At 45.2% G+C, this 16,589-nt stretch overlaps 1 protein-coding gene across 2 annotated transcripts in view; it reads right to left on the bottom strand.

Annotated features, from left to right (window-relative positions):
* LOC115532782 (calcitonin gene-related peptide type 1 receptor) overlaps positions 1–16,589 on the bottom strand; it is a 48,765-nt gene that overhangs the window by 9,836 nt on the left and 22,340 nt on the right. For both annotated transcript variants that reach the window (XM_030342662.1, XM_030342663.1), the window contains exons 2-5: positions 7,938–8,040; positions 7,235–7,388; positions 5,423–5,539; positions 4,382–4,494 (exon numbers count right to left, since the gene is read on the bottom strand). In XM_030342662.1, coding sequence (XP_030198522.1) covers positions 4,382–4,494; positions 5,423–5,539; positions 7,235–7,388; positions 7,938–8,012 — 459 coding nt within the window. In that variant the 5' untranslated portion in view covers positions 8,013–8,040. The remainder of the gene's footprint in view (positions 1–4,381; positions 4,495–5,422; positions 5,540–7,234; positions 7,389–7,937; positions 8,041–16,589) is intronic.

Genomic DNA, 16,589 nt, shown 5'->3' with positions numbered 1-16,589 from the left:
GCGACAGCCCTACCTCTACCTGCAGTTATCCGGATCCCTCACTCCAGCTCGCCTGCCTCGCTCTCCCCCCAGCTACCTCATCCACTACCTGCTCCCCCGCCTCATTCAATAAACCCTTTTTTCATCAATTCAACATCGTCTCCGTCTGCTCTTGGATTCAGCATCGTTTATCATAACAGAACGATCTGGCCATGATGGACCCAGCGGACATTGACAGCATTCTCGGAGCTCTCGTCGCCCAAGGGCACTCTGGTTGCTGAGCACAACAAAGCCCTCCGGGACGCTATGGAAGCTTTTAAGAATCTCGCTACCCGAGTCACACAGATGGGTGCGCAATTGGACTTACTGGCCCCCCACAGCACAGCGCCTCCACTGCCTACGGCACCTCCGCCTGCCCCCACTCGCCCGACACACCTGCCACGAGCTCGTGAGCCTCTCATTCCTGCGCCTGAGCGCTACGCTGGGGACATGGGTACGTGCAGAGCCTTTTTGATCCAGTGTTCCTTAGTTTTCAGTCAGCAGACCCAAACCTGCCCCACTGAAAGAGCTAAGATCGCTTACGATATTGGGTCACTTAAGGGCAATGCATTAGCGTGGGCTTCAGCATTATGGGACAGTGATTCCCCAGTTAATGACAATTTTGACCTTTTGTAACTGAAATGAGGGACGTTTTTGATCACCCAGTAGAGGGAGGGGACGCCACCAAGCGGCTTATTTCCTTACGTCATGGCTCCCGCAGTGTAGCCGAGTTCTCCGTCGAGTTCAGGACCCCTCGGGCTGGAACGACAAGTCTCTACGTGGGCTTTTTCTTTCCAGTCTCTGTGAGTCAATCAAAGATGAGCTGGCTACTAGGGAGGAGGCTGACACTCTTGAAGAAATGATCTCCCTTTCCATCCGGCTGGATAATCGCCTACGCAAGCGGCGTAGGGAGAGGACAGGCAGTTCCGTGCCCCCGGCACTCGCTGCTTCCTGTTTTCCACACTTCCCGAGAGCTGCTCTCTCTGCCCCCGTGACGCGTACTGTCACTGAAGAGGAGCCCGTGCAGCTGGGGCGCACTCGTCCCACCCAAGCGGAGCGGCTTCATCGGATTAGGACCGGAGTGTGTCTGTACTGTGCGCTGCCCGGGCATCTCATCTCCACCTGTCCGTCACTGCCAAAAGACCGGGTTCAGCAGTGAGACTCGGGGCCCTGCTGAGCCATGGCCCCCCCGTCCCCGTCCCTCACTCTTCACGCTCACTGCTGGATGCCACTCTTCTGTCCCTCAGTCATCCCTTTCCGGTATCGGCCCTTGTGGATTCGGGAGTGGATGAGAACTTCATTGACGCCGGCTTTGCGTCTCAGGTGGGCATTCATTTGGAACAATTACACTCTCCCTTAAATGCTAACGCCTTAGATGGCCGCCACCTGGCCCTTATTACTCACCGTACTAAGCTCCTTGAGTTAATTGTTTCTGGTTATCACCACGAGATGCTTCAGTTTCATGTCATCCTGTCTCCCCTTTCTTCCCTGGCTCAAGCGGCACAATCCCCAATTTGATTGGGCTTCTGGCAAGGTGGTGAGTTGGAGCACATTCTGTCATTCCACCTGTTTACAATCTGCCCTGTCTCCAGCAGAGGGAGGTGTTCCCTTGCCCCAGGAACCTCCCGACCTCTCCTTGGTTCCCCCAATCTATCATGACCTGGGAGAGGTGTTTAGTAAGTGTTGTGCGCTCACCCTGCCTCCTCATCGCTCCTATGACTGTGCCATTGATCTCCTCCCCGGCGCTCCCTTGCCCAGTAGTCGCCTGTATAACTTGTCCCGCCCTAAGAGGGAGGCCATGGTGAAGTATATTAAGGATTCTCTTTTGGCTGGCCTCATGAGACCCTCCTCTTCTCCTGTTGGTGCCGTGCAGGTTTCTTTTTTGTTGCTAAAAAGGACAAGTCTCTTCGCCCATGTATTGATTTCAGGGGACTCAATAGCATTACAGTTAAGAACAAGTATGCCTTGCCCCTCATCAGTTCCGCATTAGAGCCGCTGCAGGGCGCTACAGTCTTCTCTAAATTGGATCTACGCAATGCCTACCACCTGATGCGTATCCGTGACGGTGATGAGTGGAAGACTGCCTTTAACACCCCCCTCGGCCACTTTGAGTACCTTGTCATGCCCTTCGGCCTCACTAATGCCCCTGCCGTGTTCCAGAACCTGGTAAACGACGTCCTCCGGGATTTTCTCAACCGCTCAGTTTTTGTCTATTTAGGCGACATCCTTATTTTTTCTCGCAACCAGGAGGAACACTTCCAGCATGTCAGACAACTTCTTCAGCAGCTGTTGGAGAACAAATTATATGTGAAGGCCGAGAAGTGTGAGTTCTCTGTCACCTCTGTATCCTTCCTTGGGTGTATCCTCCCTTGGGTTCATCATTGAGAGCGGGCAAGTGAGGACCTGTACCGAGAAGATCAGTGCAGTGACGGACTGGCCCATTCCCGATTCCCGCAAGAAACTGCGACAGTTCCTGGGGTTTGCCAATTTTTACCGGAGATTCATCCGTGATTACAGCAGGTTTGCAGCCCCTCTCACTCGTCTCACCTCTCCTGCCCTCCCATTTGCCTGGACGCCTGAGGTGGAGGCTGCCTTCTCTGGTCTTAAAAGGCTTTTCTTGTCTGCCCCCATTCTCATCCAAACTGACCCCTCCAGGCAGTTCATCGTGGAGGTCGATGCGTCTGACACGGGGGTGGGGGCGGTCCTGTCCCAGCGCTCTGCTTCTGATGGGAAGATTCACCCCTGCGCTGCGTTGTGTGGCTGCGCGCAACCCCTCTGCGTGGAGCGACCATCTCTCTTGGATCGAGTATGCCCACAATTCCATGTCCTGTGCAGCCACCGGCATGTCCCTGTTTGATTGACAACCACCCAGCTCACACCGTCCGGCGGTTGCTGGACATTCGTCGTCAAGGCAGGGGGCATCAGTATCTCGTGGATTGGGAGGGTTATGGGCCACAGGAAAGGAGCTGGGTTTCGCGGGGTCTCATCCTCGACCCCTCCCTCATCCGAGATTTTCATCTGGCTCACCCAGAGAGGCCTAGGCCGCCTAGAGGCGTCCATTGAGGGGAGGGTACTGTTGTGGTCACAGCAGTCTGCTGTGTTTTCCTCCTCCTGGGTCTGCCACTCCTCCTGTCTGTCTCACTTCACACCTGGCCCTCATCTGCAATCATGCTCACCTGGTCTTCATCTCCAATCAACTCCCCTTCATAAACCCTTGGATTCCCTGCTGTCGGTGCCAGATCGTACTACGCACAACAGCGGTAATGATACATGCCTGGCTCCAGTAATTCTTGTTACCTGCTCTCGCTCTCTCGTCTCTTGTTGTTTTTTGACCACAACCCAAATCTGTTTTCCTCTGCCTGCAGTTATCCGGATCCCTCACTCCAGCTCGCCTGCCTCGCTCTCTCCCCGGCTACCACATCCACTACCTGCTCCCCCGCCTCGTTCAATTAACCCTTTTTTCATCAATTCAACATCGTCTCCGTCTGCTCTTGGGTTCAGCATCGTTTATCATATAACATCAGGACTGGCTGCGACATTTTTATGCATTTGATTTTAATGAAAGCCCAGCAGGAGAGAGCTTTTCTCTGCCTGCTCCTTCAATTAAGACGAAGGACAGCACAGCGACTCATCCGGTCTTTATATCTAACCCCTCCTCCACCGCAAACTATACGTATTTGGATGAGAATGCGCAGCCAAGACTGTTGGCAGAGAGAGAGTGCTGTTATGTAAGGGATAATGTACAGAACGCCGGCCATCATTGGGAAAATAAGCGATCAGCAGAGAAATAGTCCATCAAAGTCGTTGACGTCGCTAGCTACCGGATGTTATGTAAATTAAGCACATAAGCTGCATTACCCCCACATAGCCACAAGGGAGCAGGATCAAACATATAAGCTGTAATTACTACACACAGCCAGAAGGGAGCAGGATCAAACATAAAAGCTGTAATAACTACTCCAGCCACAGAAGGCAGCATCTTTAACACATATGAGGAAGCCGGAGCTAATAAGTCACATAGCCTACTCGATACAAGCACAGAGCTGGAACCAGATGAGGTCAGAAACATATGGCAGCTAGTGGTGGATTTAATGATTTGTTTACGTGAACCAGTTCGCGTCAGTCAGTTCTCCAAGAGGAGTCGTTCGTTAGTTCAGTCCGTCCAGTTTCCGTTACCGGTAGCGGTGAATCGCATTATGAAATACACCCATTGCATGGTTCTCAGCTGAGTCAGTCAGACTCACTGCTACCGGAAACTCGACTGAACTGGTTCAGTCGAGTCCAGGCATAGTGCAGTGTGTGAATGCACCCAGTACATTTTGGCAGGGAATCGGACACCAAATCCACTGCCCAAGAGACCTACTTTCTTTCCATGTTCGGCATGTGCATTGCAGCGGGTGTAGTTTGACCACGTCCTGCCGCTTTTGGGATGGATGAACCAACTGCCATTGTCAGAGCAGATCTTCACGGCCATTTCTGTATGTCAAAGGGAAAATTTGCATTTATGATGCTCATCTTGTGCTTACTGGAACCACTTGGTCACCAAAAGCTTATTTGGCTTTGACTTATTAGTGTTGTTGCAAAGCAAACCACACTAATGTTATCATGTTTTTTATCATTAGCAAAGTAAATCATGTCACAGGGTCAATTTCAAATAACCATTGCAGCTTCTCAGAGAGCTATTTTTTATAATGGAAGAAAATGGGGAAAAAACGTTGACTTCAACCATTCTGAAGGTGAACAACTCAAAGCTGTCAAGGTTGGCACACGTATAGAAACCACACGGAACCAGGCCTCAAAAAGTAAAGTACCTCTTTGGCGGCAGGAGGCACTATAAAGCCCCTTTTCCACCGACAGTACCAGCTCAACTCGCCTTTATCCGGCCCGCCTTTTTTTGCATTTCGAATACCAAAATTAGGTACCTGGTACATGTTGAAGAGGTACGTTTTAGATGGAAAAACGACGTGCCTGGAACCAAACCCAGTCATGCCATGCAAAGTCGTGGCGGGTTCAGCTCGTACTGTCAGTGGAAAAGGGGCATAACTCGCAATCAAATAAAAACGATCAGACCCATTATTAGATCAATCACAAGTCCGCTTCAAAGCGGCACCAGGGATCTGAAACTTAGCGTGCTGACCCATTAGCCACGCTAGCATTAGCATAGCAGTTTACTCACAGAATATTGCAGGCTCTTTTTCTTCAGAAAATGCTCAGTCGACATGCTAGCTATTTTTCTTATTATTCCGTCTCATTTTGAGTGATTACCTGCAACCTTACAGTGTTGCAGTTATTAAAACCAAACCAATTGCAAAGATTTCACATATATCACAGTGACTTTCTCATTCAGCTAGTGTAGCATGCCAACAATGTGCTCATGGTTAATCCAATAGCCACAAGATCTCACCTGAAGTATCAAAGTCCTCGTGAGAGTTGGGGCAGTTCTGCTCTGAGATAATGCCTGCTTTTGTTTCCTCCCAACAGAGCCACCCGTCCCAGGTGCGGTTACACATGGACTTGGAACCTGGGGGGCAGCAATACCAGAGAAGTGACGAAACAACCAAAATGGTAAATGTAATCATTTCCTCAGACTCAGTCATCTCTCAAGGAGATGGATGGCAAAAAAGCATAATACATGTTTGTGAAGGAGATTGCATGAACTTTCGAAAGATGTATTCAGAGTTTTGCCGACCGGATATTGTCAAAGTTTCGTCGTTGGTCTCCATTCTCTCAATCCACCATTCGCAACACTTCCCCATAGAAATTTCCGTCGCTCTGACTACGTCACCTTCTACGTTGCTCTGATTGGTTGTAGCGCTATCCTATTGCGTGCAGAGCGAACTTGAAAGACAACCGTTTATCCCGCCCACACTGCCACCATACGAGACCAGACCCAATATCTTTCCGATATGGGTCTGGCTTGCCAGGCTAATGTGCATATGAATTAAGGTATGTAACCCAGTTGAAATTCGGGTTCTGGTTATTCAAAAGAATTATAATAGAACACTATTATATAAGAGTTTATTATTTTTCACACTGTTTTGTCGATGTTTGTCTAATGTTGAACACTTTGTAAATGTTGTTGTATCCTTTGCTTAATTCAACTGTAATATGGCCATCCAGCCAGGAAGGGGCGCGATGAGTTTTTTTGCAGGAGAGACGTGCTGGAAAAAGAAGGAAAAAAAAAAGCGATCGTTGGGGAGTGGGGTGAAGTTTTAATGAGGGGGTGAAGGATTGTTGGATGACATGTCCGCAACACAAGATTGAAGACAAAGTTCAACACAAACTTGAAAACTTGAAAGCTCCGCCGGAACCGGTTCACATACGACCCAGTCAGTTAATTGACAGAAGTCGCTGAACAGTGGCCTGCTAACTAACGCAGCTAGCGACGCTACTGCCACAGGGTTTCCGAGGGACCGCCGCACGAGATAGTGGGTGTGACCACGCGGGTTGGCTGACCTGGCTCAGGCGAAGGGAATCAATTGACAAGCAGTGAGGAGCGCCTGTGTCCTTTCCACGGACTTCCACAGACTTCCTCAGTACTCTCACAGACTTCCACAGACTTTCCCAGTACTCTCACAGACTTCCACGGACCTTCAAGGACGCCCATCGCGTTTCACCTGGACGTGTGGGTAGCCGACCGAGCTCTCTTTGGCTCGGAGGAGCGAAGAGGACTATTCATCAACAGGCCTGCGATGGGGTTTTCTTTTGTAAAGGATTGTTTTATTTTGTTTATTTTATGTGCCGGCTTAGTTAGTAATGTTAATCACTTGTAGCCTGTATAGGACGTGCGATATGGGATCTGTGACATGCACTTATATTGTTCTCAAATAAGTAAACGTTTTAACTACTTACCTTTTTGTTGGTTGGCTTACTAAATACGTGTAGTGTGGATATTGTGCGTGTTTAGTGGTTAATATGTAATAAGGGTGCTGGTGTTATATGGTTAGCATAATATGGGAAATCAAAACTAATAATTTAAGATTGATTGAAGAACCTAGGGCCCAGCCCTCTTTATTATAGGGGTAAAAGGGCTACATGTATAACTTATGTTTCTCACAAAAGCAAGCACACTTCCACCAAAAAAAGTAATTTTGCGGAAGCATTATGTTATGCTATTATATATCATGCTATCATGTTATGCTATGTCATGTGTTATTATATGTTGTACTTTGCCATGTTATTCTATATCTCATGCCATGCTATGCTAACTTTTTACCTTTGACTTTGGTGTTGTTGTCCTTCATAATTGTTTGATAGCACTCAAACTGTGCAGTGGTTATCATGTTGTTGCTGCTCCCCATTTTAGGCTTCCCTTGGGTGGTTTGTTGCTGCTGGGTCTCATTCACCTCCAGACTCCCCTTCACAAAAACCTGCAGCCATGGCAGACCAATGACGTCAACCTGGGATTAACATTTACCCACTTACTTTTCCCATTAAGCAGACCTTAAAGAGGGCAGTTCTGCTAACCCTGACTCCTTATGTTCTCCTAGAGTTAGTCAGTAATATTAATTAAAAATAATGGTGAATCTTGATTATACTTCAATAAGAAAAGTCTCATAATCAATAACCATTCCACTGCACAACACACCCTTAATATCCGTTCCATTATGTAAGATTGGCTGGAATCTAAGATTTATCTGAATTCTTTGACTATATATTATCTTGGAAAAAACTTTTTTTACCATCTTCTATTTCCCCTGTAATTCCACAAAAAAAACAGGATGGAAAGAGTATCCTAATTTAGCCCACTGGGAGGGGCCTTCACACACTGATTTACATACAATCTAGATAAAAATATGACCCTTGCTCAATGAGAGAGAAAACAACACTGGCTAGATGTGTCCACTCCAGGTTGGTTATTAATATCACTGCATGTTTTAATTAACATTATACAGTTTCGCATTGCAAATGTAGCTCACCTTACTCGGCATGCAGAGGACAAGGGCCAGGATCCAACACCATCCAAAAACATTCATCTTCCAATTGGCCAACATGACCGAGTTGGCCAATCGGTTTAGCAATCTATAAAGAAATAGAAAAAGGAATGACCGTCAATAACATAATATTCAAATAATCATTTTAAGGACTAAGGGACCCTTTTCAATATAATGTTATTCCAGTATCCAAATTATGATGATGATGATGATGATGAAGATGATGATGATGATGACGATGATGATGGCTTCTTCAGGGAATCAAAGAGACAAATCCTAAAGTACTTGCTAGTGTTTTGTACTGATAAAAGCACAGCAGCCTAGGAGGGCAATTCTTTGAGGGGCACAAAGGCCACACGCCAGGGCATAAAAAAAAACGTGATTTAGATTTTCACTCAAACAGACATTTCTAAAGGCATTTTAATAAACATTTCTAAACACATCACACACACACACACACACACACACACACACACACACACACACACACACACACACACACACACACTTAGTTTTTTTAAATTGCTTGAACACTATAGACACATGCTTAGACCAAAGCAACACAACTTGAAGTTTTTGTTTCTATACCTTAAACACATGTAACCATTCCTTAAACAAAAGCGCTGCTTTGCACTTTGGTTGCAATTGTGCAACACACTTGCTCCTTTCTGCAACACACTTGCTCCTGCACACTACACACTATTTCATACATAAGACACTTAATTCAACAATGACGTCGCATTGTACCATTGCTAAAACACATCTATTCAAAATCCTAAACACATTGGTTAATTGAGAATACTTACTTACACACCTGAAAACACTTTCTTCCAAAACTGAACACCAATCAGCCACATACAAAATGGCCTCAGTTAAGCCAGTCTGAGAACTTTGCAAGCATGGATGCAGCAAGAGCAAGAGGCAGAGGTAGAGGAGGACGAGGAGGACAGAGACATAGAGGAGGACGTGGTGGAAGAGGCCGTGCACGGAACATTATTTCCGATGACATAAGAGCAACTTTGGTGGACCATGTCATAAACCATGGCCTGACTATGAGGGAAGCTGGGCAGAGAGTCCACCCTCATCTATGCCGTTTCACAGTTTCATCCATAATGAGGACATTCCGACTGGAAAACAGGTATGTCTTCAACTCTCTATTTTCTTCTCTACTCAGACTGTATCAAGAGTATTTGCAGTACTGTACCATATGTATCACATGTACTGTATTGCAGGGTGGCTAATGCTCCTTTTTGAACGAAAGTGGTAGTTTTGTGATAACCTAAATTGAGATGTTTCAGTACTTTCTATGGTATATACAGTAAAGTACAGTATATATAGTACTGTAAAAAAGAAGCTTGGTAAAGCCACACATTACTATGAAGCAATTGTACAGGGTCCCATTTGAGAGAAAGAGTGTCAGGGTCAAAGGACTTCGACGTGAATATGTACAGGTAAGTGTTACAGTCCTTTACATTTACAATACAGTATTGGTGTCATCCAGTTACAGCTGAATATGTGCCATTGTATCAGTACCACATAGATACATTCAGAGAGGTACCAGGTACCTGTTCGATGGGGCAGCGCGGGGGAAATATTTCATTGTGTGCTGCCATAAGCCTTCAAGGGCTACTGCACCATCAAACCAAACTAGGTCCCTTCAATACCGAACACATAATAACATTTCTGGATGCACTTCACGATGCAGCTGTACAGGACAGACCAGAGCAGCCCAGGTTTGTTGTTGTCTGGGATAATGTTAGTTTCCATCGGGCTGCTCTGGTCCGCAACTGGTTCACCAACCATCCTCAATTTGAGGCCTATACTTGCCCCCTTACACACCATTTCTAAACCCCATAGAAGAATTCTTTTCGGCTTGGAGATGGTGCGTATATGACCGCCAACCACATGCTCGCATGCCTCTTCTGCAGGCAATGGAACAGGCCTGCGGAGACATCAACATAGGGTCAATCCATGGATGGATTCGGCACACAAGGCAATATTTTCCCCGATGCTTAGCGGAAGAAAATAATGCTTGTGATGTTGATGAGATCCTATGGCCAGACCCCAACAGACGGCATGATCCATAAGCCCACACATGCACAATTGCCATGTTTTCCTGTGTTCACAGAACAGTAGGGTTTATTTATTTTTGCTCAAACTGTATTTACTGCACTGTAATGTACAGTACTGCAATGTACAGTATTTAGTATTTCTTTTGGTTGTGGTGAAAACGTGCCCTCTGTGGAATTGAATAAAAACAGTGAACATGAAAGACTGCAGTGTTTTATATAAAGTAGACCAGTGTGTTGCTGCTGATATGATGCAAGAGTGTTTCATTTTGACATCAGAGTGCCATTTTTACAAAGAATTGTTAGGTTTCGATAGCCGAGTTTCAATTTGACATAGATGTGAATGGTTTATTTCCCAGTGTTGTTGTCTTATTTGCTTGTGTGTTGAGTTTTGACACAATCAGCCAAGCAATTGAAAAAAACTGTAAATAAAAAAAATCGGATTGGTAACGTGCTGTCTTGTCAATGTCTCTCTCTCTCTCTCTCTCTCTCTCTCTCTCTCTCTCTCTCTCTCTCTCTCTCTCTCTCTCTCTCTCTCTCTCTCTCTCTCTCTCTCTCTCTCTCTCTCTCTCTCTCTCTCTCTCTCTCTCTCTCTCTCTCTCTCTCTCTCCTCAAGTTTACACACAAATGACAAATTGTGATATTTTTTTTCCATCATTCAAATACCTTAGTACTGTATTGAAATACTCCCCCAGAGTTCTCCTATTAATTGTTTACAGGCTACCCACATACTCTGCAAATTTTTTCGATTACGTCAATTTTAATACTGTTGATTTGAATGACAAGTGTGCAAAAAAACGTTTTACCATTTTGGACACATTTGAACTGTCCCAACATGTGAAAGAGGCTACTCATTGCAAGGGGCACACTCTAGACCTGGTTATCACAAAGGGCCTCAATGTTTCTGATCTCTCTGTGACTGATCCTTCCTTGTCTGACCACTTTTGTGTTTTCTTTAACATATATTTTATTCCCGACATACAGACAAAATCAAATACTGTCAAAAAACGGTATATCAATGAAGATTCTAATGTACTTTTTAAAAAGGCCATCTCCTTTCTACCACCTCTCACCCCATGTTCTGCTGATGATCTTGTAGAAAACTCAAGTCATAGATGTCATTTCACCTTATAAGGTTAAATAGATTTCTGGAAAGCAAAAGGCACCCTGGAGAAAATCTGCATCTGTAACAGCACAGAAAAAAGAATGCAGGAAGGTTGAACGCATCTGGCATGAAACAAAACTTCATATTCACCATGATATCTATAAAGAGCCTCCTTGCCTACAATTTAGACTTAAAAAGTGCTAGAGAAACATTTTTCTCCAATATAATTAAAACCAATACCAATAATGCAAAAACCCTATTTGCAACTGTTGACAGACTGACCAACCCCCCAACACAAATTCCACCTGATCTCCATTCCACGCAGAAATGCAATGAGTTTGCAGATTTTTATACTGATAAAATTGAAGGCATCAGACGCGCCATGGTGATGGCGCTCCCCTGAGTGCGACGTCGCGGAGCTCCCCATAGTCAAGTTGCGTCTTTTATGTTTTTCTCGCTTTTTAGTGCCGACTATGGCAATCAAACAGTTCCTAAACATCACATACGACCGGGCGAACTTACTGATACTGAGAGAGCGCAGTAGTTCTGGCCTGTTCGACACAAGTACGTTGAGCGATTACCCGGAGCTACTCATCGCATCGCCATGCCAACCACCGGTAGGCAGCTCTCCTACCCACAACGGCCCAAAGCGGAGACGCGGTAGACGGGGAGGAGTGCAGCGAAGGCTCGGGCGTTTGGCCAGCCGAGGGATGCTAACTCTCCCGATCATACTGTTTGCGAGCATGCAGTCTTTGGAAAACAAAATGGATGAGCTTCATGTAAGGATATCTACGCAGAAGACATCCAGGATTGCACCTTGTTGTGTTTCTGCGAGACATGGCTGGGGGAAAAGTCACCTGACGAGGCCATAACACTCAACGGATATAGGGTCTTCAGGGGGGACCGGAGCGCTAGGGATAGCAGTAAAATCCAGGGAGGTGGAACGGCCATCTATGTCGAACAATCCTGGTGCACGGACTGCAGGATTATTTCCAAATCTTGTTCGGAAAACGTAGAACATCTGACGGTATGGCCGTTTTATTTACCCAGAGAACTGCAATGCATAATTGTGTGCGCTGTGTACATCCCCCCCTCTGCCAAGGAGGAGGCTGCACTTAAAGAACTGCACGGCTCGATCAGTGAGCATGACAACTCTTACCCTGATGCTGCTTTCATCATTCTGGGAGACTTCAACCACTGTAACCTCTATAACTGTAACTGTACAAGTCTGTGACTTTCCCCACCAGAGGAAACAAAACACTGGATCAATGCTATAGCAGCATTGAAAATGCTTTTTTCGCTGCACCTTTACCACATTTCGGCAAACCTGACCACCTAGCAATAATACTAAGGCCTGCATAAAAGGCTCAAGGCGAGACCAGTCACAATTAAAACTGTTAACACCTGGACTGACTGGAGTGCACAGGCGAGCCTGCAGGGCTGCCTGGCGGCCACAGACTGGAACATCTTCAGAGATGCCACAGACAACATCCAAGACTACACAGAGACTGTGAGCGACTACATCAGCCGGATCACGTCTATATGTGCCCCCCCAAGATCTGTGCGTGTGTTCCCTAACCAAAAACCTTGGTTTAATGGGGGCATAAAACAAAACATCTGAATTACACGGGAGGCCTTCAAGTCAGGAGATCAAGAGGAATATAAGAGAGCCCGGTATGAGCTTGAGAGGTCCATCACAGCTGCAAAAAGGGCCCACTCCCAAAAGCTTGAAAGCCTCTACCTGAACAACAACACGCGCAGCATGTAGAGGGGAATCCAGGCAGCTACAAATTACAGGACTACCATGACGACCCTAGACACCCGAGATGCCACCCTCCCAGACAGCCCTAACAACTTTTATGCCAGGTTCGACAGTCTGAACACAGACACTCCCTCAAAAGCCCCCTGTGGCTCCATAGACACTGCCTTCCAGGTTACACACACACAGGTTCTGAGGGCTCTGAAGCAGGTGAACCCCCATAAGGCTATGGGACCAGACGGCGTTCATCAAAGAGTCTTGAAGGCCTGTGGGGAACAACTAGTGGGTGTGTATGCTGACATTTTCAATCTGTCCCTATCCCAGGCAGTAGTCCCCCGAGTATTTAAATCATCCATAATCATACCGGTTCCAAAAAAGCCAAATTCATCCACGCTGAATGACTTCAGGCCGGTGGCGCTAATTTGAGCCCCCATGAAGTGCCTAGAAAAGCTGGTTCTCTTACCCACATAAACGACACAGTATCGGACACTGTCGACCCATCCCAGTTTGCCTATCGCCCCAACTGATCAGTGGATGATGCGGTGGCCGTAGCCCTACATCACACTTATCAACACCTGGACAACAGCAGAACATATGTCAGAATGCTTTTCCTGGACTATAGCTCTGCCTTCAATACGATCAGCCCGGGTAAGCTGATTGGTAAACTGACCTCGGTGTCCCGACTCCCATCTGTATCTGGATCCTAGATTTCCTGATTAAAAGATCACAGGTGGTGAGAGTGGGGAGGCGGGTGTCTGCTGAGCTCATAGTCAGCACAGGTTCACCACAGGGCTGCTGCCTCAGTCCCAAACTCTACACCTTGTACACACATGATTGTGCCTCCACACAAGATAACACCATTGTCATCAAATACGCTGATGGCACCACCATCCTGGGCCTCATCAAGGGGGGTGACGAGTCAGGCTACAGGAGTGTGATAGAGGAAATTCTCGTCTATGGAGAGGAGAATGACCTCATCCTCAATGTAGCCAAAATTAGAGAGGTAATAGCAGACTTCAGGAGGAGTCCTGCCCCCCTACAGCCTCTTACCATCCAAGGGACTGAGGTGGAGAGGGCGGACAGCCACCGATTCCTGGGACTGCAGGTGATGTCTGACCTGAGCTGGTCTCTAAACACTGCTGCCACAGTTAAAAAAGCCCAGCAGCAGCTGTATTTCATCAGACTGCTTAGGAAATCGGGACTAAACCAGCGTCCTCTCACCCTGGCCTACAGTGGACTTGTAGAGAGCATTCTCACTTCAGGTATCACTGTCTGGTACAGGAATACCACACAGGCAGAGAGGAGGTCACTCCAAAGGGTCATAAAGACTGCAGAAAGGATTACTGGGACCACACTTCCCTCCATGGACTTTATTTACAGTCAGCGCTGTCAGAAAAGGGCAGTGAGAATCATTAGAGACTCCCTCCCAGCTCACCCTCTACTCAATAACAAACAATGCAAATACAGCCTCAGACACAGTGGAACGGACAGTGTCATCACACACACAACAAGATTCTTCAACAGCTTCTTCCTTGCCACAGTGCGACTGATGGCATTAACAGAGAACATCTGAAGAAAATGTGCAATATCACTGACCACTAGGGATGTGTCGGTCGCGACTGATTCGTTACAACGAACGAATCCCGAACGTGAACGACAAGAACTGGTTCCCCAAAACAAGAAGAACTGGTTCTTTGATTCTTTTTTTTAACATAAACCAAACATATGGTCACGTAAATAAAATATACAAACGAACAGAGCTCCGTCTCCCCGCGACTTCCATTGATTGAGTCTACAACTTTCTCAAAGATTCAGCCAATGAGAGGTAGCAATGATGTTGGAATGGCACCTGGGTAAACCAATGACAAGGCGGTACCGTCGAATATGCGCGCTTTCTCTGTCTGACGTATCTTGGGTCATACCATTCGACTCATATATCCCCCTACATTTTTTCGAAAATAGACTTGACCTCCATCTGTTTATTGGATAAACGCATTTCCCAATCCCAGGAGTCTTTGCTCCATTCTACGTCAATTTAAGAACAAACAAAGAAATTAAACTGCAGTTCGTATTTTTTATTTATGACCATGAAAGTTCTGTAATGCCTGAACAATGAAGAATTAAATGTAAAGTAAAATAAAATTATTAATGTAAAACCATGAATGAAATATAGAGAGTAAGCAAGTGGTATAAATATTGGTGGGACGTTCGACATACTAAATAGCAGGCATCTCCAAACGGCGGACTGGGGTCTTGACGGTAATATCCGGACCCATGACCAATTAAAAAAAAATTATAAAAAAAAGGTTTTTTTATTTTTTATTTTTTTTAAGATGTAATCTGACGTAACGAACGAATCAAAACGAACGAATCAAATAAACGAATCGTTATAGTGAACTGAACTGAAAGAACTAGTTCCCGGAAAAGAATCATTTTGCCCATCCCTACTGACCACCCAACCCCCACTGCCTACGTGCAATAACGCTGCTACATGTCGTTATACAGTATGGTTGCACTGCTGAATTCAATTTAATTTAATACACTGGAAAAAGTCTTTAATTTAACCCAGGGGTTTTCAAAGTGTGAGAGAGTGAGCCCCCCCTCTGAGAAAAAATTTCAGCTGAGGCCCCCCCCCCCCAAACATTTTTTTTCTAAATACCTGTGTTTTGAAAGCCATCTTAATTATTTTACACATTTTAAACATCTCTGATCATAATTTTAAAACATTTGTAACATATTTTTGAAACATTTGAAACATATTTTTGAAACATATTTCTGAAACATTACAACATCTTTGTGCGTTTTTAAACACATTTCTAACACAATTTAACAACTTTATCTAAGCATGTTTTAGCTTAACCTTTTTTAAATACATTTGAACATCTTAATCTGTGTAAACTGCCAGTTTACACAGATTCATTCAGGGTCCCCGACTCTGAACTTTCTGAGTCTAATCAGTTCTGCCTTTTCAGTCCAGAGATTCGACTATTCGGCGGGGTTTGTTTACCGGCGTTGCTATGGTGACCTAAATTATTATAAGCAACTGAAAACGATGTTTGAAACTAAAACGGTGATTCTGAAAAAAGTATAAATGCTATCAAAATGCCGTTTAGATAGTATTGAAGATACAAGTGTGTAGATTTGTTTAATGGTTTGAACGATGTTAATCGGTTGACAAATTAATGAGTTACGATGTCTAGAAGTAGGTGTATCAGAATGGGCTGACGTCTTCAATGAAAACAGCTGAAAACGAAGCGGTATACTAAAACTGATTCTGAAGAAATTTTAAATGATATTGAAATTCTGTTTAGATATTATTGAAGATACAAGTGTGTCGATTTGTTAAATGGTTTGATTTAGTTATGTTACTTATACAGTTGAAGTACGACTGATGATTTGAATCATTGACTTTCAGGTTTTTTTTTCGGGTTTATTATTTTCTCATGTCGCGCCCCCCCTGAAGAACTCTGGCGCCCCCCAGGGGGGGCGCGCCCCACAGTTTGAAAACCACTGATTTAACCAATTAAAAAAATGTAGGGTAATGGTTCACATCTATATTACATAACTTGAGCCAATGACAAATATATAGCTTGCCTCAAACAATATTTCCTATGTTCATAAAAACAAAATAATACAACTTGGCACCAAGTATAATTCTATTCTTTGAATGAAGTTAATACATTTAAATCGTATGTTAAATCCTA

This window comes from Gadus morhua, chromosome 20 (genome assembly GCF_902167405.1).
Source record: "Gadus morhua chromosome 20, gadMor3.0, whole genome shotgun sequence".
Taxonomy (NCBI): domain Eukaryota; kingdom Metazoa; phylum Chordata; class Actinopteri; order Gadiformes; family Gadidae; genus Gadus; species Gadus morhua.
This window is presented reverse-complemented; position numbering and strand designations above follow the sequence as displayed.